This window comes from Rhinopithecus roxellana, chromosome 12, assembly GCF_007565055.1.
Source record: "Rhinopithecus roxellana isolate Shanxi Qingling chromosome 12, ASM756505v1, whole genome shotgun sequence".
In the NCBI taxonomy this organism is placed as follows: Eukaryota; Metazoa; Chordata; class Mammalia; order Primates; family Cercopithecidae; genus Rhinopithecus; species Rhinopithecus roxellana.
The window spans coordinates 29,994,724-30,022,025 of record NC_044560.1 but is presented as its reverse complement, the minus strand read 5'-3'; the positions used below and the strand labels follow the sequence as shown (position 1 = coordinate 30,022,025).

The 27,302-nt window shown below is 54.1% G+C and overlaps 1 protein-coding gene across 8 annotated transcripts in view; it reads left to right on the top strand.

Annotated features, from left to right (window-relative positions):
- KCNAB2 (potassium voltage-gated channel subfamily A regulatory beta subunit 2) overlaps positions 1-27,302 on the top strand; it is a 111,869-nt gene that overhangs the window by 48,286 nt on the left and 36,281 nt on the right. Inside the window, exon 1 of one of the 8 annotated variants that reach the window (XM_030942778.1) lies at positions 7,101-9,186. The exons of 6 other annotated variants lie outside the window; for them this stretch is intronic. In XM_030942778.1, the coding sequence (XP_030798638.1) occupies positions 8,969-9,186 (218 nt within the window). In that variant the 5' untranslated portion in view covers positions 7,101-8,968. Of the gene's footprint in view, positions 1-7,100; positions 9,187-24,292; positions 26,234-27,302 lie in introns of those variants that run through there. One more of the 8 variants, XM_030942777.1, reaches the window with a different exon arrangement.

Sequence of the window (27,302 nt, the reverse complement as noted above, 5' to 3'; positions counted from 1 at the left end):
CCTCCAACCCTAGGAAGTAAAATGTCAGGGCTGCCTGGTGCCCGCGGGCAGCAGCCTCCCCGTGCCTTGGGACTGTTTGGGGAATCGGCACGGCTTCTGGCAGGAGGTCGCTGGTATGCATTGCTGCATCTTGGCGGTCAGGCCAGGAGGCCTCTCTATTTGGACCCGGACACCTGGTGACAGTGCTTTGGGGGTCGTTGTCAATGCACCAGGCAGTGGGCATGGGGATGGCAATGTATTTCCATGTGGCTTTTCTCTCTCTGCCCCCGCCCCAGGCCATCACCAGCCTTAGCGCCTCTGACGGGGACCATAGACCTAGATGCTCAGAGTGATCTGTGCCACGCCTTCAGTGCCTCCTGGGAGATCCTGCTCCTTACAGGAAGCTCTAAAGACATGGCCAACTCTTTGATCCTACTGAAATTTTGGTAGATAAGATTTTGCTTAAAATAGTTAAATCTGAACTCGGGCTTGCAAATGCTTTTCCTGGGTGAAATGTTTGTATTATGATGTATGTAGGCATGGTGTAACACATGCTGACAAATACACACCACTCATCCCAGGAAATTTCATCAGTGAAATGAAACATGTACCTGAACTGCATCCTCAGGGAGCCTGGGGCAGCCTCAGTCCTCAGAAGGGAAGGGGTGAGGTCCGAAGAGCAGGCAGAAAAATCCCAGGTGCAGACCTGCCAGTTCAAAAGGCCTGCCCACGGGTACAGACCAGCCAGCTCCAAGGGCCTGGCCCCAGGAGGGGCCAAGTAAATTGTCCAGTGTGACCAAGTGAGAGCCTTCCAGCCCACTCACAGCCCTCAGAACCCCACAGCCTCAGCATGTTGTCCATCCCCTGGGAACACTGTGCATGAGAACCTTCGTTTCCAGGTGGCCTGCCCGGCCCCAAGGGAAGCTCTGAAGCTCACCCTCTAGGCTCTCAGCCCCAATTCTGGTGCCCACAGGCTCTGACCATCCTACCCCTTGGCTATCCAGGGGGTCACTTGGGTGTCTGTTGTGGGGGCTCTGGAGATAACCTCTAAGGGCTCGGGTCTTGGTTTGTTAACAGGCTGGGGGCCACTCCTAGTAGGGCACCTCATCACTCCAAGCATGCCACTAAACATGCCTATTGGATGGTTCTTTCAGTTACTTAGGCCTGGCCCTCTCACAGGGCGGAGGCGTTCGAGGCATGTGCCCTGCCCCCATGCAGCTCCCAGGCAAGGAATCGACGTAGGACGCTGTGCCAATCAGCTGTCCACCAAATGCTGCATAACAAACAGCTCCAAAACTCAGTGCCACACAGCAATCGGCATCTCTTCCTTGCTCCTGTGTCTGCTGGTTGACCAGGCAGCTCGTCTAAGCTGGCTCGGCTGGGTTTGTCTCCAGGCTGCAAGTTGAATCCCCATGTCCTCCATCTTCCCGTCCTTAACTGGGGCCTATCCCAGGCATGTCCTTCCCATGGCAAAAGTACCAGAGGAAAAGCAGAAACGTGCAGGGTCTCTTAAGGCCTGTGGTTGGGATCGGAGCGCTGTCACCTCTGCTCACACACTTTTGACCAAAGTCAGTCTCATGAACCAGCCCAAAGTCAAGGGGCTGGAAATATATTGCCCCCACCAGTGGGAGGAGCTATGAAGTCACATGGCAAAGGGCATGAGTACAGAGGAGCGAAGGATTGGGAGCAATACTTCCATGTACCCCAAGTCTCAAATAGCTCCAATGATCTCCAGAAGGCAAAGCACATCCTAGGAGAAGCCCAGAGAGCCTTTGGGGTTTGAGAAAGGAGGGGCCACAGCCAGCCGAGAGCCAGGAAGGCTTCGTGGAGAAGGCAGCAGGGGCTTGGATCTGGACCTTGAAGGCTGGACAGGATTCACCACAGAGGCTGGGAAGCACATTTCAGTCGATACAACAGCCTGAGCTGCAGCTCAGAAGTGTGCGCAGAAAACAGGAAGCAACAGTTACCCAGCCTGGGCCATCAGGGACATGATGGAGAATAAAGAGAGGCAGGCTGTAGAGGGGGATGTTGGTGGGGGGCCTCGAATGCCTAGCAACGGGGCTCGGATGAACTCAGAGGGCACTGGGGAGCCATCTATGTGTTTGAGCAGGGCAGGGGTCACAGATCTGCTCTAGGAAGGAAGCCTGGTAGCAGGGAGTAAGACAGGGAAGAGAGAGGCTAATGCAAGGAGACCAGACAGTGTCCAGGAAAGGTGCAGGACGGCTGAGCTCCAGGAACTGCATGGAGAGAGAATTAAAGGGTACAGGGCCTGAGGAAAGGATGTCAGAAGCCACGTCCACAAGCTTGACCACTGATGGGCAGGTGCTGAGACAGAGAGGGACAGAGAGGAGCAGTGGACCCAGGGAAGGAGAGGGCCTCATTCGGAGCACATTAGGCTGCAGCCACCACCCAGTAGTGAGACACAGGCCCCCCCGACCAGCGCGACGTGTGGGGAACTGACAGAGTGGGCTTGGGCCTTTGGGGACAAACCATTTCAATTGCCGAGGCCTTCCCAGCTAGTCACCCGCAGCCAGACACCTCCAGACTCCACGTCGTCTCCCAGCCTCCCACTTTATTTATCTTCCACACTGTGTCTGGGGTACTGATTTCCCGTCCCCCACCTTCCCCCGTGGCAGCTACCACTGTTTGCTCATTTGTCGTGGGGGAGACGGTTCCGCCTCCATTCAAAATCCCACATTCACTGGCACGCTTTCTCAGCCGGAAGATGATATCACGCTGGGACTTTGCTGGCATCCTGTGACACACAGTGACCCCGGGGGTCATGACCCTGGGGTTGGGGCTCAGCACTTAGCCTCATCCCAGAGCTCAGCCTGGTTTGGCATGGTCTCAAAGCGTTTCCCAAACCCCAGGTCAGGACATGTGCTGTGGAGAAGGGCTCCTGTGTCCCTCCCTCGAGCAAGTGGCAGTGTGGAGTCCAAATAGCAGGTTCTGGGACTTTCCTGCCATTTATAGGTACTGACAGTATCAGAAATGCCAATCTGGGGTGTGTCCCCAGAGGAGACAAGGAGCATCTGCATGTGTTGAGCAGAGACCTCTCCAGACCCCCTTGGCTGTGGGTGGTGGTCCCATACCACTGGGCCCCTGGCTCTCCTGCTGCAGACACAGTTCAGATTTGAGTGATGTGTGGAAACCACAGGCTCTGTGTCCTGCACTCAGATACCAAAGAGCAAGACCTGCCCCCTTCAACCTGTGGGCGCAAGGGTTTATGTTTCTGGCACATGGGGATGGTGGAGGCAGCAAGGGCAGGCCTGAGGGACTGGCAGGACCCCCCCCACACCTTAGGCTACACCCCAACCCCATGCACCAGGAGTCAGCCTTGCCAGGTTGCAGCACGGAACTGCACTTCCCGAGCTTTTAGGGGAAGAGGCACTCGTGAATAATTCAGCCTCTTTCGCTGAGATGAAAACGCCCTAATAGAACTAATGGACTCGCTGCCTCAAAACTCGAATCTGATGGGACTCATCTCATTCACCAATTGCTTCTGACGTCCTGCAGTGACACTCCCTAATGAAAAAGCCGCCGTGCCAGATCCTTAGAGCGTCTGGTGATCCCTAATAAACTAGACTGTGGCTTTTTTAACGAGCAGACGCCCCCACGAAGGCAGGTGAGTCCTCCCTTCAGCCCCAGGACTGGATGCAGCTGCTACCCTCCTAGGGGAGATGCCGCTTGGGGGCACGCATCCGCGGGAATGAAAACAGAGGAGACGATATTTTGGGGTGGTTTTGTCTGATCTGGAATTAGACCCTCTACATTTTTTCAAAGCAGAAGACCTCAAAAAAGAGCCAGCCTGAGGTAAACTTGGAATGACTGTGATGGACGGGGTGGTGGGTGGTGGGTTTCAGCCAGGCAACACCTCTCGCTTGAGCCTGCTCACAGCCCAGACCTGCCCAAGGCTGACTGTTTTCGCTGTTTTCCCATCTGCGGGAGACACGGGCGTCTAGCTTGTACCTCGCTGTGTTCACCATTGATTAAGATTCAGCATTTTCCGGTTTTGCCCACAGCACTGTCGGGGAGGTTTGGTCTTGTCTGAAATGTCTGTGCAGGAAGCACGTGCTGAGGGAGCCGGGGGCTGCTTGTTTGGGCCTCGGTTTGCTGATTGTCCTTGAGCGAAAATCATTCTGTGTTTGCACTGATGCAATGCCGTGCGTTGTAGAGCCGCACCCCGGATTTCCGCTTTGGAGAACTTTGGCTGGGCTCTCTGCTCGCTGGACAGGTGTCACCATTCAGAAGAGATGCTCAGGATTCCTTCTCAGTCTTATGATGTATGCTTTGTTGGCTTTCAGTAAACAGAACAATTCAGAAATTCCAGGTAGAGGAGTCTGGGAGGAGGTAGTGATTCCTCCTGACTTAATGAGGTTAACATCTTCCTTGCATTTTTCCATATCACGGTGTTAATTCACATGAATTCCCCTGGGCCCCTGATCTACAAGAATAGATTTGCACAAGGCAGGCCCAGCTCAGGAAAGAACCTGTAGGTGCCATGTAATTAGCAGTGGCTATTGAGGAGGGGCTCGTATTTCTTGGTACCAGGGTGGTGAGGGAGTGTCAGGGCTCAGAGACCCTCACTCTGGAAAGCGGCCGGGATCTGGGATATTTTGAATCAGAAGTCACGGTCACTGTGCTCTTGAGCACAGGAGAAGTGGGGACCCTGAGGCAGGAGCCCGACAGTGGGGCTGCTCCCTCCTCCCTGCAGTCTTACTGAGGCCCCTTCATCCAAGGACCTAACGCTGCTAGAGTCTCCTTCAGCAAAAGCCCGAAATAGAGCCCCAGTGTGAGGGAGTCCAGAGGAGCTGGCCTTTGTCCTCTGTCCCCAGGCACCGTTGGTAACGGGCAGAGCCCCTTTGCCTTCTGCCTACTCCCATCCTTCTTCCCTCGGAGCAACCCTCCCAGAGTCATGACCCTTCAGGACCACAGGGAACCCCCACTGTGCAGAAGGATACAAGTTCTGGCATGGGAGCCCCTCCCCTACACAAGAGAGGGCGACCTGCAGAGAGCCGCTGGGTCTGAAGTAGGAAGCCAGCCCCTCCCCCATCAACGTCTGCCTGGCACTGCTGGGAAATGCCTAGGTATAGCTCTGATTGGCCTTTTGGAGCCTGGGCCTTGGTTACTGTTCTACAAGTATCTGAACCCCTCCTGTGTGCATGGGGCACTCCCGTGGGCACTGGGCAGGGGGCAGTGGCAGCAGGCAGAAGGGTCCTTGCCCTCCTGGACCCAACCTTCAGGGTAATCCAGCAGCCGTGGACCCCTCATGGCACCAGCCGTGCTCCTCACCCCTCCACCCCATGCCAAAGGCTGCCATTTCTGTGCCCACAAGTTCCCTGGCCCAAGCCCTGCCCTGGCACCATGGAGACAAGCTCGCAGCAAGAGGCTCTGGGCTCCCTCCATGCCGCAGGGCCCCCACCTGCAGGCCTGCTCCCAGGGCTGCGAGATGAGCTCTAAGGAAAGATTGCAAGCGGGCCCCCACAGAGAGGGATGCCCTATAAATCCTGGCCACAAAACCCAGTCTTTCCTGCCCTCTCTCGCTTCTCCCACCCACATCCCCACACTCAGCCCCCCACCATCTTGTTGGGAAGGGGGCGATTATTCGCATCTGTATTCTCTCCCCTTAAGCATTTTCTAGGGAGATTTGGTGTCTGTGTGGCTCACTCCTCTCACTCAAGCCTATGGCCACACGTTCCTTCCCGCCCTGCCTGCTGGCCCCTGCTGCTGGATTTTTCTCTCCACAGCATTTATCATAATTGGTGCCTTATCCCATGCCCCCCCAAGAGACTCGCTCCCTGCTGCACCACCAACTCCCACCCAGTTGTCCAAAGCCTCATCTCACGCAGCCCACAGCAGCCTGGTACAACAGGCCTCTGCCCAGCCCACCTCACAGATGTGGAGGCTGAGGCCAGGAGCGGTCAAGGTGCCTGCCTGGGTCACACTATGGGCAGGTGACAACCAGAGCTGTCCCTGTCCAGAAGCTGGGCACTCAGCCACCCTGTCCTCCCACCCCAGGGCCTTGGCTGTATTTCCAGAGCCAAACCAGATCTGGGTTGCTTTTCATGAGTAATGTCTTGAAAGCTAATGACTATTGATCTCAGCCTGGTTGGTCCAGGCAGGGAACTTGCACGTCTGAGGCTGGTCCTGCCTTTCAGAAAGAGCCCTGCGGTTGCAGCCTGCCCAGCTGGCCTTCTTTCTAAACTCAGACCTCAGGAAAGCAAGGGTTGGCCCCCATTTGCCCCACACAAGGCTGGCAGCCGGCCACACGGCCACCTCAGAAGCAGCTGCCTGCCGCGCGCATGGAGGGAAGGGAGTGGCCGGCCAGTAGGCAGGGAGGGGAAGCTGGTGCTGCTGTCTGTGGGTGCCAAGGGCCTCATTTCCTAAGATGAACCTCTCCTGGAGTCCGGGCCTCTCTGCCCTCCAGAGCGATTCTCCCAGAAGGCAGAGGGTTTTCCATGCCAGGGCACCTGCCTGCTTTAGCGTCCAGAGGTCCAGCAGCCACCATCCCTCGCAGCGTAGAAATGAGCAGTGGTGAATGCAACTCCTGGCGTGGGAACCTGCCAGCAAGAGAGGGCGACCTGCAAAGGGCCCCTGGGCCTGAAGCAGGAAGCCAGTTGTGTCCCCGCCAGCTGCTGTCCCAGCACTGCCAGGAAATGCCCAGCTATAGCCCTGGTTGGCCTTTGGAAGCCTGGGCCTTGGTTTCTGTTCTACAAGTATCTGAGCCCCTCCTCTGTGCACCAGGGTCACTCCTATGGGCACTGAGCAGGCAGCAGTGGCAGGAGGCAGAAGGGTCCCTACCCTCCTGGACCCAACCTTCAGGGGAGTGAATTCAGCACATAGGACAGCTAGAAAGGAATCTGCAAGGTGGATGATGGTGAGCGTAGTGGAGACAGATCGCAGCAGGAAAGAGGCACGTGGCATTGTGTGCGTGGGGTGGAGAGTAGGATGGGAAGCACAGGCCCCCCGGGAGCCATGCCCGTCAGGCAGAGGTGCAGGCTGTGAGTGACCAGCACGGCAGGCTCCAAGGACAGCTGGCTGCCCGCTTTTGGGGAGGGAGCCATCCGGCCCTGACCAGGGTGGTGGGGCCAAGGCCTATGTGGACACTGCTACTATCTCCCTGGAGGGGCTCCTCGGGGGCTCCTTGCCGGCTGGTCTCTCTTTCGCTCTTCTCTGAGCCCACCTTCCCTACCTCAATTGCATGTTCATGCAACAGGCATTTGTAGGCTCGGCTCTGAGCTAGGCCTCATGCTGGGCACAGCAGGGCAGATATGAATGATGGTCCCTACAAATAAGATACAGGCAAATACTTGCAGGGAAACCTCCATGAAAGAGGCAGCTGTGGGGCTCCTGGAGGTGGACCCCTCTCTGAGTGCACATATAGGCAGAGCAGTGAAAGGTCAGCAGGCTGGTAACCCATTCTGGAAGGACCCTGGTACATGGGGCTCATCACAAACTCCTGCCCCTTATGAGTCCTTCCTTTGGCCCCTGGAGCTCACCCCAGGAAAGGCCCGGCCTAGGGCAACTCCAGGACATCTCAGCCCCCTTCAAGGACCATGCTAAAGCCTCTGCAGCTGTCTCAGCTCCTAGGATAGCCCTCCCAGCTCCTTCCCAGGGATAATTGAACTTTTCCTCTCTTGGGGCAGAAGTTGGGGACAGTGCTGGTTCCTTTGCAGTTCCCAGGCCAGGTTCCAGGATCCCCCTGTGCAGCTGACCCAGCTGAAATGGTGACTTCTCCCCTGCACCTTCTCTCTCTGGCAATGACGCAGGGCTGCAGTGCAGTCCACCTGAGCCATGGCCCAGGCTGCAGTCAGATGGGGTGAGGGTCACTGGACTGGGGACCCTCTTTGTGTTGAGCCTGCCTCCATGTCCTCATTACCCTGTCACAGACTCTGCATGGTGAGGACTCAGCCCCGAGGCTGCCCTCACTGGTCCACTCACTGTTGTGCACGTGAATTAACACCAGTGGTTGAGTTCTGGATGCATGCTTTCTCCCTTGGCCTTTTAATTGTCCACTATCTCTCAGGGCTCACTGCACATCAGTCTGTGTTGAGACACCTCATTCTTGACAGCAGCACAAATTCCCACTATGTGGATGGACTGTCACTTAGGTAACCAGTTTCCCTATTGATGGACATTTACATTGCTTTTAGTTTCCAAGAATGTGCGTTCATCATTTCAGCTGACTATTTAGCAATGGTTCTTCACATAGAAATTTTGAAACTCCCCTGTCCCAACTAAGCCTATTTCCCCAGGCCACTCTCCTCTGCAGCCTGCTTAAATGCATTCTGCTCGGTTGTTCTTTTGCAAAAAGCATGAAGCCCAAAGATCTCTGCGGTGCAATGAAGCTTTCAACAAGCAGGGAATGTGTTGTATAGATAGTATTTCCCTTTACAAGGCTAGGAGCAAATAGGACCTTCCCGGGTTGGGGCCACCTGGCATGCAGGGGTGAGGTGCCTCCCTGGCATAATGACAGGAGAGTTTCCTTCAGCAACAGGTGTGCCCTGCGCTGCTCTCCCAGGGACAGCTTTACCCTGGGAACCACTTCAAGAGAACACTGTGATGTGGTACCACAGTCACCATGGAAAATCAACCCTGGTCTTCAGCATTTGGGGGGCTCAGGCTCTGCATGCTCTCTGTGCTCCCGTTTTCATTTGGATACTTGGAGTGCAGCTGTCCTGTCTGGAATGCAGCTTTGCCTGTGCTTGTCTCATAGATGCAGGGGGCAGAAAAGGGCAGCTTAGCCAGAGTTCCTGGCAAGCACTGCTTTGCGGACTGAGAATCTCATGCCAAGAGATGTTTACATCCAGGGGCCGGGTCCCACTCCTAGACACCAAGACCTCCTGGTGGCGGCACTAGTTAGAGGATGTTTCACTGCAGCCGCCCTCTGCCCCAGGGCCAGCCATCCAGCCTGGGGCACGCAGGGCATTGGCACACTGTCTAACTCATCACCGTCTGGACAGTGGCGGCTCCCAGGCCAGGCGGCACCATGCTGTCGATGACGTACAGCGAGAGTCTGCGGAGCGTGAGCAGCAGGTGCCACTCTGAATGGGCCCTGCATCCCGTCCGCCAGACGGACATGCTGGAACTGCAGCGGCTGCGGGAGGTGCGGGCGGCTGCCCAGGCCAGGAACATGGAGAGCTTCCTCCACATGCACGGCCTCTCCCTGGATGGCTGCACCGCCCAGCGCACAGGCATGAAGTATCGGTAAGGGCCAGGCGGGGGGGTTGGGGTGGGAAGTCTGATTTCAGCCATATAAAATGTATAAAAGGGCCAGGCATGGTGGCTCACACCTGTAATCTCAGCACTTGGGGAGGCGGAAGCGGATGGATCACCTGAGATCACGAGCTCGAGACCAGTCTGGCCAACCTGGTGAAACACTGCCTACCAAAAATACAAAAATTAGCCAGGCATAGTGGGGCGCGCCTGTAGTCCCAGCTACTCAGGAGACTGAGGCAGGAGAATCGCTTGAACTCAGGAGGCAGAGGTTGCATTGAGCTGAGATCACACCAGTGCACTCCAGCCTGGACAACAAGAGCGAGACACGATCTTAGCAACAACAAAAATGTATAAAAGAAGAAAATGAGGCCAGGCATGGTGGCTCATGCCTGTAATCCCAGCACTTTGGGAGGCCGAGGTGGGTGGATTGCTTGAGCCCAGAAGCCCAAGATCAGCCTAGGCAACATGGCAAAACCCCATCTCTACCCCAAAATACGAAGAAATTAGTTAGGCATGGTGCCATGCACCTGTAGTCCCAGCTACTTGGGAGGCTGAGGTGGGAGGATTACCTGAGCCCAAAGAGTTTGAGGGTGCAGTGAGCTGTGATCACACCACGGCACTCCAGCCTGAGCAACAACGTAAAAAGTGAGACGCTGTCTCAAAAAAAGAAAAAGAAAAAGAAAGTGAAAGTGCCATAGTCCTATCCTATCAAAAGATAAGTCCTATTAAGAGTTTGGGGCCAGGCACAGTGGCTCACACCTGTAATCCCAGCACTTTGGGAGGCCGAGGCAGGCAGGTCACTTGAGGTCAGGAGTCAAGACCAGCCTGGCCAACATGGTGAAACCCCATCTCTACTAAAAATACAAAAATGAGGCCGGGCGTGGTGGCTCAAGCCTGTAATCCCAGCACTTTGGGAGGCCGAGACGGGCAGATCACGAGGTCAGGAGATCGAGACCATCCTGGCTAACACGGTGAAACCTCGTCTCTACTAAAAATACAAAAAACTAGCCGGGCGAGGTGGCGGGCGCCTGTAGTCCCAGCTACTCGGGAGGCTGAGGCAGGAGAATGGCATAAACCTGTGAGGCGGAGCTTGCAGTGAGCTGAGATCCGGCCACTGCACTCCAGCCAGGGCGACAGAGCGAGACTCCGTCTCAACAACAACAACAAAAAAATACAAAAATGAGCTGAGTGTGGAGGTGCGCACCTGTAGTCCCAGCTACTGGGGAGGCTGAGGCAGGAGGATCGCTTGAACCCAGGAGGCAGAGTTTACAGTGAGCCGAGATCACACCACTGCATTCCAGCCTGGGTGACAGAGTGAGACTCCATCACACACACACAAAAAAAAAGTTTGGTAAATTCTCCATGGGATAAAAATATGTGGGGTGTTTCTCCATGGGGGAAAAATGTGTTTCTGGGTGTTGGAGCCCCCTGCTCTAAATGATAAGCACAAAGGTCTGAATTCACTTGGAACCTCCACAGGACTTTCTTTTTAGTGCGCTTGTCTTTGAATTCAGCACCTCGGACAGCGCTCTGCCAGCCGCCGTTCTCTGGCTGGTGTAAATCCCTGTCAATTGCAAATTGACAGCTTTTATCTTCTGTGCCTCTCAGGAACATGCCCTTGTGAGAGCCAACCAGTCAAAGGGGACCCTCCCCACCCAGGCCTTGTAGAGTTGCCAGTTAAATTTGAAGTTCAGATAAATAGCAAGTAACTTTTTAGCATAAATATGTTCCATGCAATATTTGGGACATAACTTGTACTAAAAAGCTCCTCATTGTTTATCTGAACTTCAAATTTAACTGGGCATCCTGTGTTTTATCTGGCAACACTCAATCTCTGGCTTCCATCTGAGACAGACCCCAGGGATCATCTGCGTGCTCTCTGCAGAGTGGAGTGCAGGCCGGGACTGCTCCTTTAACGTTTTCTCCTGTGGACAGCGTGTTTGGTCACACCATGAGCAGGTGACAGCCAGAGCGGCTGGTTGTCATTGTTTGAATATGTGGTTGTAATTTGAAGAAACGAAAACACTTCTCCTGTGAGTCCATTAGATGGCAGAGTTTTTCAGGCTTTGTATCCTAAATCCAGCTGTAAAGGAAGGACAAAGGGTCTGCTAGTTTGGCCACAGCTGACCTCCTCATTCTGCTGGAAATTTCTCAAGAAGGAGACGCTGTGCATTCATGACGGGCTAGTCATTGATTCCTTTTGTTTATTCAGTAAATGTTTATTGAGAGTCTGCTTGGCACCAGGCGCTGGGCCAGATCCTGGAGCTGCTGCATGAACAAGATTAACCAGGTCCCCACCCTCACTGCAGCCATGGCCTGGGGGGTTTGGGGGGCAGAGAAGCAGCGAGCTCGCACGGAGACAAGTTCCAACAGTGGCCACTGGCCAAGGCAGCAATGCAGGACAATGCAATAAAGAGAGACCAGGGAGGCCAAGGGGGAACCCTCTGAGAGAGGGATCGTCTAAAGATGTGGAGAACATTCCAGCCCAAGAGGAGAGGGGTCTGGAATGGATGCCTGTCTAAGTTGGAGGAGCGAAGAGAAGGCCCAGGCCGCTAGGCTGGAGGGAGGAAGGTGGAGGACACAAGACGATGATGCGGGAGGGGCCAGACCCCATCCTCCAAACTCGGGGGAAACCTCAGCTCCCTCCGATGTGGACAGGATTTGTGATGGAGGAGAGTTTAGTGGGTTAAATCAAGACCCCCAAAATTCACATTCATCCTAAACCTCAGCATATGACATTAGGCTGGGTGTGGTGGCTCATGCCTGTAATCTCAGGCATGAGATTACAGCCTGGTAAACATGGCGAAACCCCATCTCTAAAAACAATCAAAAAATTAGCCAGCCATGGTGAGACATGCCTGTGGTCTCAGCTACACAGGCGGCTGATGCAGGAGGATCACTTGAGCCCAGGACTTCAATGCTGCAGTGAGCCCTGTTTGTGCCACTGCACTCCAACCTGGGCAACAGAGTGAGACCCTGTCTTAAAAAAAAGAAGAAAAAGAAGAATGTGACGTTATTTGGAAATAGGGTCATTGCAGATATAATTGGTTAAGATGGGGCAATGGGGCCGTTCAAGAATAGAATGGACCCTAATTCCTACGACTGGTGTCCTTATAAGAAGGCCATGTGGTGATAGAGAGAGGAGCAATGGGTTCACAACCCAAGGAACTCCGAGGAGTCTCGGTGTTACCAGTGGAGGGTGTCCATCTTGAACAAAGAATTGGACAAAACGCACATACAAAGCAAGGAAAGAATGAAGCAACAAAAGCAGCTGGGTGTGGTGGCTCACGCCTGTAATCCCAACAGTTTGGGAGGCCAAGGCGGGTGGATTACATGAGGCCAGGAGGTCAAGAGCAGCCTGGGCAACATGGCAAAACCCCGTCTCTACTAAAAATACAAAAATTAACCAGTCATGGTCGCTCACACCTGTAGTCCCAACTATTTGGGAGGCTGAGGAGGGAGAATCACTTGAACCTGGGAGATGGAGGTTGCAGTGAGCCGAGATGAAACAGAAGTATACTCCACAGGATGAGAGTGGGCAAGTGGCTCAAGAACCTGGATACAGAATTTTCTGATGTTTAAATACCTTCTAGAGGTTTCCCGTTGGTTACTTGGTGTACACCCTATGTAAATGAAGTAGTGGCCTGTGACCAATCAGAAGCTGAAGTGAAGTTACAAAGTTACACTTTTATGCAAATGAAGACTTGGCCCACGACCAGCCTGATTGGTTGCAGGAGGGGACCAAACAGAAGTATCTTCCATTTTTCATCTGCCACGCAGAAAAGGGGGCACCGTGCAAAGAGAGTAGCCTCTGGTTCTTTTGTGACTTGGGCATGGAAAGTTGGGGTTTTCCTTTTGACTTAGTTCTAGAAAGTCAGCAGGAATTGGCCTGTAGTTCCCTGCCTCCAGACCCTGGTCTCCTGCCCCACCAGGAGCCACCAGACGCTGGAAGGGGCAGGAAAGGACACCTCACGAGGGCGTTTGGAGGGAGCCCTGCCCACACCTGGACTTCAGACTCTGGAAGTGGGAGATAAGACATTTCTGTTGTTCTAAGTCCTCTAATTTGGGGTTCTTTGTAATGGCAGCTGCAAGGAACTAGCACAGGTGAGGAGGACATGTCTTTTATTTGCCTGAAGCCCTGAGGAAAATGTCTGAGCAGCCTCGGAGACACTGCAGGACCCACCATGGGACTGAAATGCCCTTAGGGATCTCCCTTCTCAGGGAGTGGAGGAGACCAGAAGGCAGAGGACCCCCCCCTTTTTTTTTTTTTTTTGAGTTGGAGTTTCACTGCATCGCCCAGGCTGCAGTGCAGTGGCACAGTCTCGGCTCACTGCAACCTCTGACTCCCAGGTTCAAGCAATTCTCCTGCCTCAGCCTCCCGAGTAGCTGGGACTACAGGGATGCACCACCACACCTGACTAATTTTTGTATTTTTAGTAGAGGCAGAGTTTTGTCATGTCGACCACGCTGGTCTCAAACTCCTGACCTCAGGTGATCCGCCCACCTTGGCCTCCCAAAGTGCTCGAATTACAGGCATGAGCCACCTCACCCCACCGACAAAGTCCCTTTAGCAGTTGATGGGCCAAAGATTGTTGTTACACCCAGGTAGGGGTGAAGGGGGGCGGGGAGAGTGGTGGCCTCACTCTATCTGGTGAATTTCATTTTGCTGCACCCAGATTGGTAGGGGGTGGGTGGGGTGCCCCGTGACTCAGACCACCAGTTATTAAAGATCCCAGAAAAATTTATTCCATGGTGACCTCTTCTCCGTCAGCAACTGGGCTGGGTCTCCATTAAACTTGGTCTTAAATATGAGTATAGAAAAGATGATACGTGGGGATAGGCACTACCCGGTGCCGCAAGGAACCAGTTGTTCCCCTGGCCTGGGCGTTTCATCAGCTGAACTGAACCCCAGCTGGTGGAGGTGGCCAGCAGCATTCCTGTTACACTTCCTCATTTTTTTTGAGACAGAGTCTTGCACTGTCGCCCGGGCTGGAGTGCAGTGGTGCGATCTCGGCTCACTGCAACCTGTGCATCCCGGGTTCAAGTGATTATCCTGCCTCAGCCTCCCAAGTAGCTGGGACTACAGACGCGAACCACCATGCCTGGCTATTTTTGTATTTTTAGTAGAAACAGGTTTCACCATGTTGGCCAGGCTGGTCTCAAACTCCTGACCTCAAGTGATCCACCTGCCTCTGCCTCCCAAAGTGCTGGGATTACAGGCATGAGCCACCACCCCCAGCCTACACTTCCCCATTCTTTAAGCTGTCCTCAATTCTTGCTGTTAAAAAGAATTTTAAGATGAATTTTTAAATTCACACAGCCCCTGTGTAAGCGTGAGGGAGCAGGGTGAGGGCAGCTGGCCTAGCACCCACTTCCCCTCCCCTGTGGATGGTAGGGTTCAGAGATGTGGCCTCAGAATGGCAGATCAGAAGCTGTGACCGGGCCCACGCTGTGCTGGCCAAACACCAGCCCTCAGTTCAGCTGTGTTTTCCTCTGCTCCCCGTGGTGCTGGGAGTGAACCCAAACTCCCACAAGGCTCTCCGGGACCCTAACCTGCCTCCTTGGTTTCAACTCGGACCCCTCTCCCTCCTGCTCAGGAGGCTCCGGATGCCGTCCCTTGCTTCTGTATCCCCAAAGGGGAACTCATTCCATCCACAGGGTCCTCACACTTTCTGTTCCCTCTTCCTGGAGGTTGCCTCCCCAGACGTGGCATGGTTCCTTCCCATTGTCACATCTAAGCTTGGTCCCCAAAGAGACTGTCCCAAGCACCCACTCTAAACCAGCACCTACGAAGTCACTCAGAAGGCCCTCTCCTGAGCGAGTGTCTTCCTCACCCCTCGTCCATCTCGGTTGCCTTGCTCTTTGCCCATCTGCACTGCTTTGAGATCAGAGCTTTGTCTGTCCCTGGCACCCGGAACACCCCCAGCCTCTGTGAGTTTAGGTCGGAAGGCGCTACGTGATCTTGATCTTAATCCACTTTCCAAAGCACATGTCTCGTTCTGGCTGTGTCCTTGATGGTGGGAAGACAGGACTGACTGGAAGCTGGTCTGAGGCTCTCTGTGTAGTCCAGGTGTGGATGGCAGGGAGCCTCTGCAGTCCTTGGGCACTGACCCTTGGTCATGAACTCCTGGCAGGGCAGGAGTCCTGATTTCCTGTGCTTTCTGACTCTAGATCCCAGGATCTCACCACAAGCTCAGGTTCACCAGGAAGTACTTGGTTGGTTGCCAAGTTCATTGAGCAGACTGTAGTTGCTCAGTTAACCATAGGCCGTCACTTCCAGCTGGGTCTGCCAGGGAAGGCTTACTGGAAAAGCTGGGAATCCAGGTGTGTCTTAAAGGACAGACGGGAAGGAGGGCACAGAGGGCAGGAGGAGGGCTGGAGGAGGGGCAGGAGAAAAACAGCAGAGGCCAGAGGGAGATGGCAGATTAACCTGTCTACAAGGCCAAGTGCATCCTGGGAAAGAGGGGTCCCCAAGAGACAGGGTCCATCTTGGGAAAGATCCTGTTTTACTTTCCTGAGACTACTGTAACAAGCTGGATGGTTTACAACAGCAGAAACCTTTTCTTTCCCAGTTCTGGGAACTGGAAATCCAACACCCAGGTGCAGCTGGGCTACACTTCCTCCAAAGGCCCCAGCGAGGGTCCTTTTTGCCTCCCCCAGTTTCTGGTGATGCCAGCAGTCCTGGGCATTCCTCAACTTGTGGCCACATCGCTCCAATCTCTGCTTCTGCCCACCCATGGCCATTTTCCTTTTGTGGGCCTCTGTCTCCAAATCTCTCTCTCCTTATAAGAACACCAGTCATGGCCAGGTGCAGTGGCTCATGCTTGTAATCCTAACACCTTGGGAGGCTGAGGTGAGTGGATAACTTGAGTCCAGGGGTTCAAGACAAGCCGGGGCAATGTGGCAAAACTCCATCTCTACAAAAATTGACCAGGCATGGTGGTGAGTGCCTGTGATCCCAGCTACTCACGAGGCTGAAGTGAGGATCACTGAGCCCAGGAGGCAGAGTCTGCAGTGAGCCAAGATAGCACCACTGGCACTCCAGCCTGGGCGACAGAACAAGACCCTGCCTCAAAAACAAAAAGCAAAAAACAAAAACCCAGTCATTGGATTAAAGGCCGACCCTAATCCAGGACCATCCCAACTTAACTTGTTTACATTTGCAAAGACCTTGTTTCTAAATAAGGTCACACTCACAGGTATCAGGAATTAGGATCTCAACTGTCTTTTGGGGACACATTTCAACCTGCCACAGGCCCCAAGGATTGACTCAACACCTTGAGCCTGCGAGGACATCCCTGAGTGTCCTGGGAGGAACCCAGGCTCCCACCAGCTACCTGTGTGACCTCAGACAAGTCCCCTGGCCTCTCCATGACTTGGTTTCCTTACCCGGAAGGTGGAGACCAGGGTCACTACATCAGAATTGTCCTGAGGACTAAATAAGCTCCAGGTGACATAACTCAAAGCTCCAGGCTTGGATCCTTGTGGGAGAGAAATGCAGGCCCTTCTGGTCCCTGGGAAAAGGACCTTCCCACCCAGCAGTAGCTGTCCAGTCACCTGGACCATCCTGTCTATCCATCTTGGGGTCTCATTCGTGCACCTAGTCGCACTTAGAGATGCAGGTCAGTGCTGCGCAGACAAGGGATGGAGGCATCAGGAAGGGCAGGAGGGAGGGAGGCGAGCAGCCAGTCATTCTGGAAGAGCTGCCGGGCCAGACGCAGGGGCTGGGAGAAAGCCAGCTGGCAGGCCCAGTGCTCTCCGTGAGGGCCTGCCCAGGACCATGGCTGGCAGCTGTGTGGGGCCTGTGTCAGGGCAGGGAGGGCTTCTGCTGGCAGTGGGCACCACGTTGGAGACTTGGTGGTCATGGTCACCCCAGGCCTGGAAACAGCATCAGTCTGCAGCCCCAGCCTCTCCAGCCCCAGCTTCCCTAAAGGGACAGAACAGCCCTTCCCTCCCCTACAGGGCTGCTGAAGGAGAGGTGGGAGGAAAGGCAGAGAACCAAACTCCTGCACCAAGTGGTTGCCTTGTCACCGATCGTTGATGTGCTAGGTGTTTCTGGAGCTGGCCTGGCAACAGGAATCATGGGCCATACCTGTTTTTCCTGTTTTTTGCTGTTTTTTGTTTTGAGACAGGGACTTGCTGTGTCGCCCAGGCTGGAGTGCAGTGGTGCAATCATAGCTCACTGCAGCCTCAACCTCCCGGGCTCCAGTAATCCTCCAGCCTCAGCCTCCCTAGTAGCTGGGACCACAGGCACGCACCACCACACCCAGCTAATTTTTGTATTTTTTGTAGAGATGAGTCTCACTAGGTTCCCCAGGCTAACCGGGAACACCTTGGCTCAAGCAGTCTACCCGCCTTGCCCTCCCAAAGTGCTGAGATTATAGGTGTGAGCCACTGTGCCCAGCTATACCTGTTACAGTGCAGATCCCCAGGCCCCTTCCTGGAGGTTTGGGACATCTGTCCCTAGAGGCTCTTCAGTGGTCATTGTTGCTGGTCTTGTTACATCTCAAAGGGTGCTTCAGAGGATGGAAGGAGGAAGGGAAGGAGAGGTGCTCGCTTGGGGCCAGACAGTTGCATGAGAAACAGCAGCAACTCCGAGCAGAGCCAGCCGACTCAGCCGCGGGCTGCGTTCTCGTTTCTGGGCTCCTAGAGTTGGAAGTGAGTGTGAGGCCATGAGGTCCTGGTGAGCAAGAGGAAGGCGGAGGAACTGGCTTGAAGATCATGTAAAGCTGGTTTCTGGGAAACACACACATGGCCTGCAGGAGGCCTTGTCCTAGTGTCACCTGCAGCTTCAAGGTGTGACCCCAGCACACTCCACTCAGCGCAACCACAGAATGGGCCCCGCCAGGGGGATGTGCACTTTGGGCAAGGCTCGCATGTCCCGTCGGCAGTCCTGTGGCCTCCTCCTTCCCTCGGCCTCTCACTGTCCCTCCGTGTCAAGTCCCCCACCATCTGATGCGCCCTTTGACAAGGCCAGTGGGTCACCCTACTCCAGACACAGAACCTGCTGCTGCCTCACAGGCTCCTGCCATCTGCCCTCCTGGCCCCTGCTCTCAGGAGAAGGACACTCCTGGAATTCCACATGGAGCCCACCTTCTCCCTGGAGCCCTACCATACTCCCTGGCACCACCGACCCACTCTCCTACTGGCCGACTTGGCCTTGAACACGGTGGCTCAGGCCTTTCCCAGGGACCCTTGCTTCATGCCCCAGCTGAAGGAAGCCATACTCACAGCACTTAGCCCCTATGGGGTCTTCAGCTCTTACTCAACTGGTAGACTTCTCCTCTAGGAAGGCCACCGGCCCTGCCTCCTTTTGTTCTTAGAAACTGCTCCTTTGGGGCAACCCCTTAACTGTTCAGCATCCTCTGCCCTTCCTTGGGCAAGAAGCCACCTTTGGATGTAAATCACACTCCGTTTAGCATGGACAAGGCGGTCTCTGCAGGATACAGAACCTCAGCCTCACTCTCGGAGGAGATGCTGGAGGCTGTGCTTTTAAAAGCCATATCAGATCAGGCAGGATGGCTCACGCCTGTAATCTCAGCACTCTGGGAGGCCGAGGCAGGTGGATCACAAGGTCGAGAGATCAAGACCATCCTGGCCAACATGGTGAAACCCCATCTCTACTAAAAATACAAAAATTAACTGGACATGTGGCATGTGCCTGTAATCTCAGCTACTTGGAAGGCTGAAGCAGGAGAATTGCTTGAACCCAGGAAGTGGAGGTTGCAGTGAGCCCAGGTCGCGCCACTGCACTCCAGCCTGGTGACAGAGTGAGACTCCACCTCAAAAAAAAAACTGCTGCATCTAAAACCTTCTCAAGGACGTGAGCCCTCCACAGGCCTCGTTCTGTGCATAGGAGTATGTCTGCCCCCTTCCACTGCAAACCTGTTGCCATTGTGGGGGAGGAGCTGGCCGGCGCCAGCTTTGTGGGGGAGGAGCTGGCCGGCCCCAGCTTTCGGCCTCTCCAGGCCCTAGGGGGACGAGTGGACCCCAGGCACTGAGCCAGAAGCCTCCGCTGCAGGGATGCTGTCTGTGGTGCACTCCAGGGACACAGAGCAGAGCTTTTAATTGGGGGTGGTTGCCCTCCGATGAATCACAGCAAGAGCTAGCTGCTTCATCTTATCAACAGCAGGTACCGGAGAGACAGAAGAAGAATCAGAACTCAGTTGCAGGTTGAAGTCAACCAGCCACGCTCCATGCCTCTGACCGAAGCCTACCAGCACGGGGCCGGGCAGTGGCTCACGCCTGTAATCCCAGCACTTTGGGAGGCCCCTCAGGACACTAAAGACAACCTCACCAGAGAGAAGGTTCTCCCTCTGATGCACAGAACCCCAGGGTGCTAGCCTCGTCCTCAGCTTGGCTTTCTGGGGCCTGTGCTTTGGAAGGAAGATTGTGGAAGGTCTGGATTTCCCACTTGGACAAGAAGGATTCTGCATTAGTCAGGGTTCTTTAAAGGGACAGGACTAATAGGATAGATGAATATATGAAGGGGAGTTTATTAGGAGAGTTGACTCACACAGTCACAAGATGAAACCCCACAATAGGCCGTCTGCAAGCTGAGGAGCCATGAAGCCAGTCCAAGTCCCAAAACATCAAAAGTAGCGAGGCCGACAGTGCAGCCTTCAGTCTGTGGCTGAAGGCCTGAGAGCCACTGGCAAATCACTAGTGTAAGATCAAGAGTCCAAAAGCTGAAGAACTTGGAGTCTGGTGTTCAAGGGCAGGAAACATCCAGCACGGGAGAAGACTCAGCCAGTCTAGTCCTTCGACGTTCCTCAGCCTACTTTATTCTAGCTGCACCGGCGGCTGATTTGGTGGTGCCCACTGAGATTGAGAGTGGGTCTGCTTCTCCCAGTCCACCCTCACAGACACACCCGGGAATAGTACTTTGCATCCTTCAATCCAATCAAGTTGACACTCAGTATTAACCATCGTAGATCCCATCTCTTGCTCCGTTCTCAGAGTCCTGGGTTTGGGACAGCAGGTGCATGCTGCACACAGCGGGACCTAAGGAAAGGCATTCTGTGGGGATGTGAAGAGACCGACATACTTGGGGCCACACAGGTGATGCACCTGGAGCCACAGCAGGTGTCCCTCCACCCAGCCACGCCAGCTGTCCCCAGTGCAACATGCCAAACACTGCGCACAGCCTCCTGCCATCTGAAACTAGCCGCAGCATGTCAAGCCCACCTGTTTATGACGTGAACTCACAGGTAGATACAATTTCCATGCTGAGGCGCCTTCTCAGTCCCTTTGCCTTCACTGGGGTTTGTGGGGGTCCCTGGAGATTGAGCCTGACAAAGCCCACTCCAGAAGCAGTTGATGTTGGGGGCTGGGGCCTGGCAGCCGGTCCCTGGGAGCTAGTCCTCAGGACCACCCCAGCAGGTGCTCAGGTGTGTACAAGTCCTCATTGAGATGCAGGAAGCACCTCCTCTGACCCCTGTGCCCCATTCCCGGAGGATCCTCTTTAGAACCCTGACACTCACTCCCACTATGCCGGTGCTGTGGGACGATGGGATGAGTATCTGAACTCAGAGCTCCCTGGGGAACCAGGACACATGTGCTGTGCCCACAGGGAGCTGCCACTCAGAGAAGGTGGGCAGGAGCCTGGTGGGTTCCAGAGGCTGGCCAGATGCTAGAATTTTCCACCTGTCCAAAATGGGTTGAGCCGGGCACGGTGGCTCACATCTGTAATCCCAGCACTTTGGGAGGCTGAGGTGGGCAGATTGCTTGAGCCCAGGAGTTTGAGACCAGCCTGGGCAACATGACAAAACCCTAACTCTACAAAAAATTTTTAAAATTAGCCGGGCGTGGTGGTGCACACTTGTGATCCCAGCTACTCATGAGGCTGAGGTGGGAGGATCACCTGAGCCTGAGAGGTCAAGGCTGCAGTGAGCCATGATCGTGAAACTGCACTCCAGTCTGGGCAACAGGAGTAAGGCCCTGTCTCAACACAACACAGAAAAGAAACAGACACACACAAAAATCCAAACAGTGTTGAGACTTGCAGTATTCTTAGAAAGTTGCAAGGATTAGACAGGAGTGGAAAGCTAAAAGCTTACAACCTTGACCTGAGCTTTGCGCATTTCAGTGTCCTCGCAAAGGGCCTCTCCTTGCAGATGCATCCAAGTTGGGACGAGGAGGAGATCCAGACATGTGCCGATTGACTTCTTTTCTCTTTTTTTTTTTTTTTTCGAGATGGAGTTTCGCTCTTGTTGCCCAGGCTAGAGTGCAGTGGCTCGATCTCGGCTCACTGTAAGCTCCGCCTCCTGGGTTCAAGCAATTCTCCTGCCCCAGCCTCCTGAGTAGGATTACAGGCATGTGCCACCACGCCCAGCTAATTTTTTTATTTTTAGTAGAGACAGGTTTTCGCCATGTTGGCCAAGTTAGTCTTGGAACTCCTGACCTCAGTTGATCCGCCCACCTCTGCCTCCCAAAGTGCTGGGATTACAGGTGTGAGCCATCGCGCCCAGTCCCTTGGTTAAATATTTTAAAGAAAAACTGGAAGATTTTCCCTGATTATAAGAGAAATATGCATCCCATAATAGAAAATTTGGGAAGTATAGAGAAGTCTGAAGAAGATAGGAACCCCCCACCACTCCCTCCTGGAGACTGTTTAGTGTATCTCCTTCCTGGGTGGGAGAGGTTTTCAACACCAAGGGCTGCTTGCTGGGACTGGTGGTTTTGTCTGGAAGGGCCCCCTCTCCATCTCCTGCTTTCTGTCCCCACACATGAATGTTCCAGACTTCCCTTGTCTGGACGATGTCATCAGAAATACACCATCCCAGATTCTGGTTGATACAGAGCAGGCTTCCTCAACCTTGGCAGCACTGACACTTGGGCTGGACAGTTCTCTGTCAGGGGGCAGCATCCGTGGCCTCTGCCTACTGCCAGTAGCACCCCCTGCCCAGTTGGAACAACCAAAAATGCCTCCCAACGCTACCCATTGTTCCCTGGGGAACAAAACCCCACCCGGGTGACACCCACTGATACAGGGTAATCATCCATGCCACCAATTTTCACAGGTTATAACATAATATAATGTGCATAATGCACAAATTGTATTGAAATATTTTTAAAATTACCCCCCACCCCACCTTATTACCAAAAGGATTATAGGTGACGTTGTTAAATTAATCTGCTACCATGAAATTTTTTAAATAAATAGTAGGAAATATGGGGAAAATGGAAAATAAGGATAGGCTAGTAAATTAAATCGGTGGTAAAAATAAAATACCAAATTCACCCACTAGATGACCAGGCAGTGACTGGCGAGGGCTGTGTGTTTTATACGGACTTTCCACAAAGAAGAAAGCCACTGTTTGCTTAGAATTCCAGTGTCAGCCAGGCGTGGTGGCTCATGCCTGTAATCCCAGCATTTTAGAAGCCCGAGGCGGGTGGATCACCTGAGGTTGGGAGTTCGAGACCAGCCTGACCAACTTGGAGAAACGCTGTTTCTACTAAAAATGCAAAAAGTCGGGTGTGGTGGTACATGCCTGTAATCTCAGCTACTCGGGAGGGTGAGGTAGGAGAATCACTTGCACCTGGGAGGTGGAGGTTGTGGTGAGCCAAGATTATGCCATTGCTCTCCAGCCTGGGCAACAAGAGCGAAACTCCATCTCAAAAAAAAAAAAAAAAAAAAAAGAGTCCAGTGTCCCTAAAATTTCTACCTTGGGTTCTCAAAAAAGAACACAGTGTGAGCTAGGAAACGCCATTCCCCCAGTAAGTGGACATTTGTCAAGCAGCTGTTTGTGTCCCTTAGTATCATATCATAAGGAACGTAAGTTAGTCTTTCCTGGGTCCATTGATCCAATATTTATTGAAGGCTTTTGAGCATGTGACATGGTGCTGGACGCGTCTCACTAGGCCAGCGCATGCACTGTCCGAGCTGATGTCAAAAGCAACTCCAGGTTCAAAGGCGGAGAAACAGGAAGGGCACTTCCGCAGGGAACAGCAGGAACAGAGGCCCAGACGGTTTTCAGGCAGGTGACTTTTTGCAGGGGGAGGGGAACAGCTTTATTGAAATATAATTCACATGCCATACAATTCATTTAATGCAATTGTATGGGATTCATTACAATTGTATGGAATTAATAGCAGTATGGAAAACTGCAATTCAGCAGTTTTCATGTATTCAGAGCTATGCAAACATTGCCACAATTTTAGGATATTTTCATCAACCCCAAAAAGAAGACCATACCCTTCAACTCTCACTCCCCATTCCCACCCCCTGCAACCACTCTGTCTCTATGGATTCGCCTATTTGGATATTTCTTTTTTTTTCTTTTTTTTCTTTTTGAGACAGAGTCTCACTGTGTCTCCCAGGCTGGAGTGCAGTGGTGCCATCTCGGCTCACTGCAAGCTCCACCTCCCGGGTTCACACCATTCTCCTGCCTCAGCCTCCTGAGTAGCTGGGAGTACAGGCACCCGCCATGACGCCCGGCTAATTTTTTTGTATTTTTAGTAGAGATGGGGTTTGACTGTGTTAGCCAGGATCTCCTGACCTCCTGATCCGCCCGCCTCAGCCTCCCAAAGTGCTGGGATTACAGGCATAAGCCACTATGCCTGACTTTTTTTTTTTTTTTTTTTTTTTGAGACAGAGTCTCACTCTGTCGCTCAGGCTGGAGTGCAGTGGTGCAATCTTGGCTCACTGCAACCTCCGCCTCCTGGGTTCAAGTGATTCTTCTGCCTCAGCCTCCCAAGTAGCTGGAATTACAGGCGCCTGCCACCACGCCCAGCTAATTTTTTTTCTTTTTTTATTTTTAGTAGAGGTGGGGTTTCACCATGTTGGCCAGGCTGGTCTGAAACTCCTGACCTCATGATCCACCCACGTCAGCCTCCCAAAGTTCTGGGATTACAGGCTTAAGCCACTGTGGATATTTCATATGAATGGAATAATATGCGTTCTTTCATGAGTGTCTTTAACTTAGCATCATGTTTTCAAGGTTCGTCCATGCCTGTGTCAGTACTTCTTTTTTTTTTTTTTGAGACAGAGTCTTGCCCTGTCACCCAGGCTGGAGTGCAGTTGCGTGATCTCCGGTTTTGGGCTATTGTGAATAAGGCTGCTGTGGACATTTGTGTTGAAGTTTTTGTGTGGGCGTATGTTTTCAGTTCTTTGAGGACACAGCTAGCAAGGGAATTGCTTGGCTCTTTGAACAAATCAATATGATCCTTTTTATAAATAGAGAAGGAGGCTGTTGAAAAATTCTGTAAGATAGTCTGAGCAAATTCCATCTTGGCCCTGGCTTTGCACATTTAGGGGAAGTAGGGATGCTAAGAGCTGCTGCTGCTCACACCCTATAAAGAGCCTCCAAGTAGGGACAAGGGTAGGGGGCAAAACACTTAACCTGAGCCGTAGGTAGGGGCCAAAGGTGGAATGGTGGCCGTCTGTGCCTCTTCAGCAGCCCATGAGCTCCCGGGAGGCCAGGGCTGTGGCCTTTGAGTCCTGGAGTCCAGCCTCAAGAAGGGGTGGGCTGTGCACAGGGTTGCCTATCCCCCATCACCCCACCACCTTCCAGTGCCCTTAGTACCTCCTGGCAGGACAAGAGGGGGCCCAGAAGGCAGCTCTGCCCAGGACCCACCTGCAGGGTGTGAAGGGGACACTTGGGGTCAGGGCAGAGCCAGCCCCTCCGAATGCTGAAGAGGATGAAGTAAAGTAGGGCAGGGGCTTGCTTCATTCAACCATTCACTCACTGATTGCAGGGTATTTATTGAGCATCTGCTGTAACCTAAGTTTTACTGGGAGTGTTGGAACCTCTCTGTCCCTTTGACCCCCGCGTTTCCTTCCTTGGGCCATCTGTGTCGTTATCATCAAGACACAGTGGCTTCTTCACATTTCTGGTGATGTTGCTTCTCCTTGTGCCAATCCCCCAGTGGATACCCCACTCTCCGGAGTGAGAACCCCAAGGAGGTGCCGCTGGGCATGCACCAGGGGGGCTGTGACCGGAGTGGGCATTGCCTTGCTTGGAGCTGGCTGCCTACAAGCTCAGCCATCCAGCCTGCGGCGTCCACCCTGGCTGCAGTGCCTACCCAGGGCTCAGGCCAGTCCTGGTCCAGCAGCTGTCAGCCCAGAGCAGCCAGCAATGGCCCCAGGGGACCAGCCAAGGCAGGCGGCTCATGCATCCTGCTTCATTAATAATGAATGGCCAGACATTGCCCGCACCTCTCCCTGGTCGCCTCATTGACTTGGTGGGAGCCTCAGCCGCCCACGGCGCGCAGAGCCAGGAGCTGGATCCCAGGCCCCCTCGGAGAGACTCAAGAAGCACCAAGAAGCAGCTGCTCCCCAAGACCCCCTGAGCCGCTGCCCAGGAGAGCAGTCACAGCAGCCCTGCGCAGCCCCCCAGGCCATCACCTCCGGCTCCAAGAGTGGCACCAGAGAGAGCCCTCCCTTCTCCGGTCCACAGAAGGCAGCTGCGCTCGTCACCCATCACTCATCATCAGGAGTAACTCACAGCCCAGCCCTGCCCAACACTTTTGGAGCCTACTGGGCTGAGGACTTGGGCAGCCAGAGCTGGACAAGGGTGGGGACAGAGGAAGGACCTGCAGAGACAGGAGAGATGTGAGGGGAGGAGAAAACACACCCCCATCCCCGCCAACCTCCAGCCGTGCTTCGAGCAGGTCTTCTGTAGCTCGGGTCTGGAAATGTGACTCCTTGCCTCGGAGCTGTGCAGCCTTCGTCCCCACCGTTGCCTTCGGAAATCCTTGGCTTCCTTGGCTTCTGGATAAAGTCTCGTCCTGGTCAGGGGAGAAGAGTTTCTAGGGGACAGATGGCTCCTGAGCCCAAGGGAACAGGGGACGCAGCCAGGATCTGAGCACCCAGCCTCAGCATGCAGGTGTCCTTTGTGTGCTCAGAGCACAGCCTCAAGGGCCGGGGCCCTGAGGATCGGCTGGGCCGACCGGCGGCCAGCAGCCCCAGCCTGGGCACCCGAGGCCGCTTCCGCGCCGTGGCCATGGTGGCCCGGAGCCTGGGACAGCTGTCGGTGCAGAGTCTCCCATGTGCCGGTGACACCAGCATGAAGCAACACGGGATGAAATATAGGTACTGGGGTCGCACAGCTTTGCAGGGTGGGGGCTGACCTTCCGGCCTCCCCAACTCCCCACCTCCTTACTTTCGAGAGCGCATAAAATCTGCAAATCCCCGTTTGTCAGACTTGGGCAGTTTGTGCTGAGGGCTGGGAGGGGCTGTGCTTAGTGCTTGGTGGATGCTGAGAAACAGCGTTGAGAATCTGGTCAGTGCGAAGTTTCTTTCTTCCCGTTTCAGGGGGAGACGGTGAGGGTGCTGTCTTCCTTCCTTCTGCCTCTGTTTTCTTTCTGAGGGTCGTTTACAATAGCCAAGCCACCAATGCTGCCTTTTCCTGGGGAACCCTGAGGCATGGGCCACAGGGCCCCCCAACATCTTCCTGCCCTCCCCTGGGCACACAGGCTCCACAAGATGCCCTGGGGGTGATCCGATATCTTTCCAGCCAGGCCACCGTGACAAACATCCGTTTGATAGTGAGGGGCCGTGGGGTGAACCCTGTGATGGAACGAATCTTCCTTCCTCCACCTGAGCCAGGCCCGGGGCCCAATTCCTCTAGCAAGCGGGACTCTTGCTCCAGCAGGCACAGTCAGCCAGGCCACATCTGGAGTTTCCTAATGGTCCGCCCAGGCACCTTGCTTCCCTCCACCTGGGCTCAGCCCCCATCTGGCTCCAGGTGCTGTGACTTGTATGTGGGGAGGATGCTAAAGCACTCATGTCAGGAGCAGGGCCTCCCTCCCCTTCCCTGCCGGGGCCTTTCTCAAAGGATGGCAGAATGTGCCCAGGATGGAAAAGAAGGGTCCCAGCTTTGTACAAAGGGTCCTGGGAGCAGGGCTGTAGAGGGGGGACGGCCTTCCTCACTTCCTATGTAAGTCTCTGAGTCCAGAGCGTTGATTGCGTCCAGAACCATCCTCCAGGGATAAAGGAAGTCTCCACAACACGTGGTCTGCAGAAGCTGGAAAAGCTAAGTTAGGTCTCTGGTTCCCAGGTTTCTTAGGAAAGTTTTTCCAAAACAGGAACCGAACTGGGGACAGCTCTGCTTTTCAGTGACCTGAAACAGGAGTGCAGGCCACCAGCGTCAGAAAGAGCC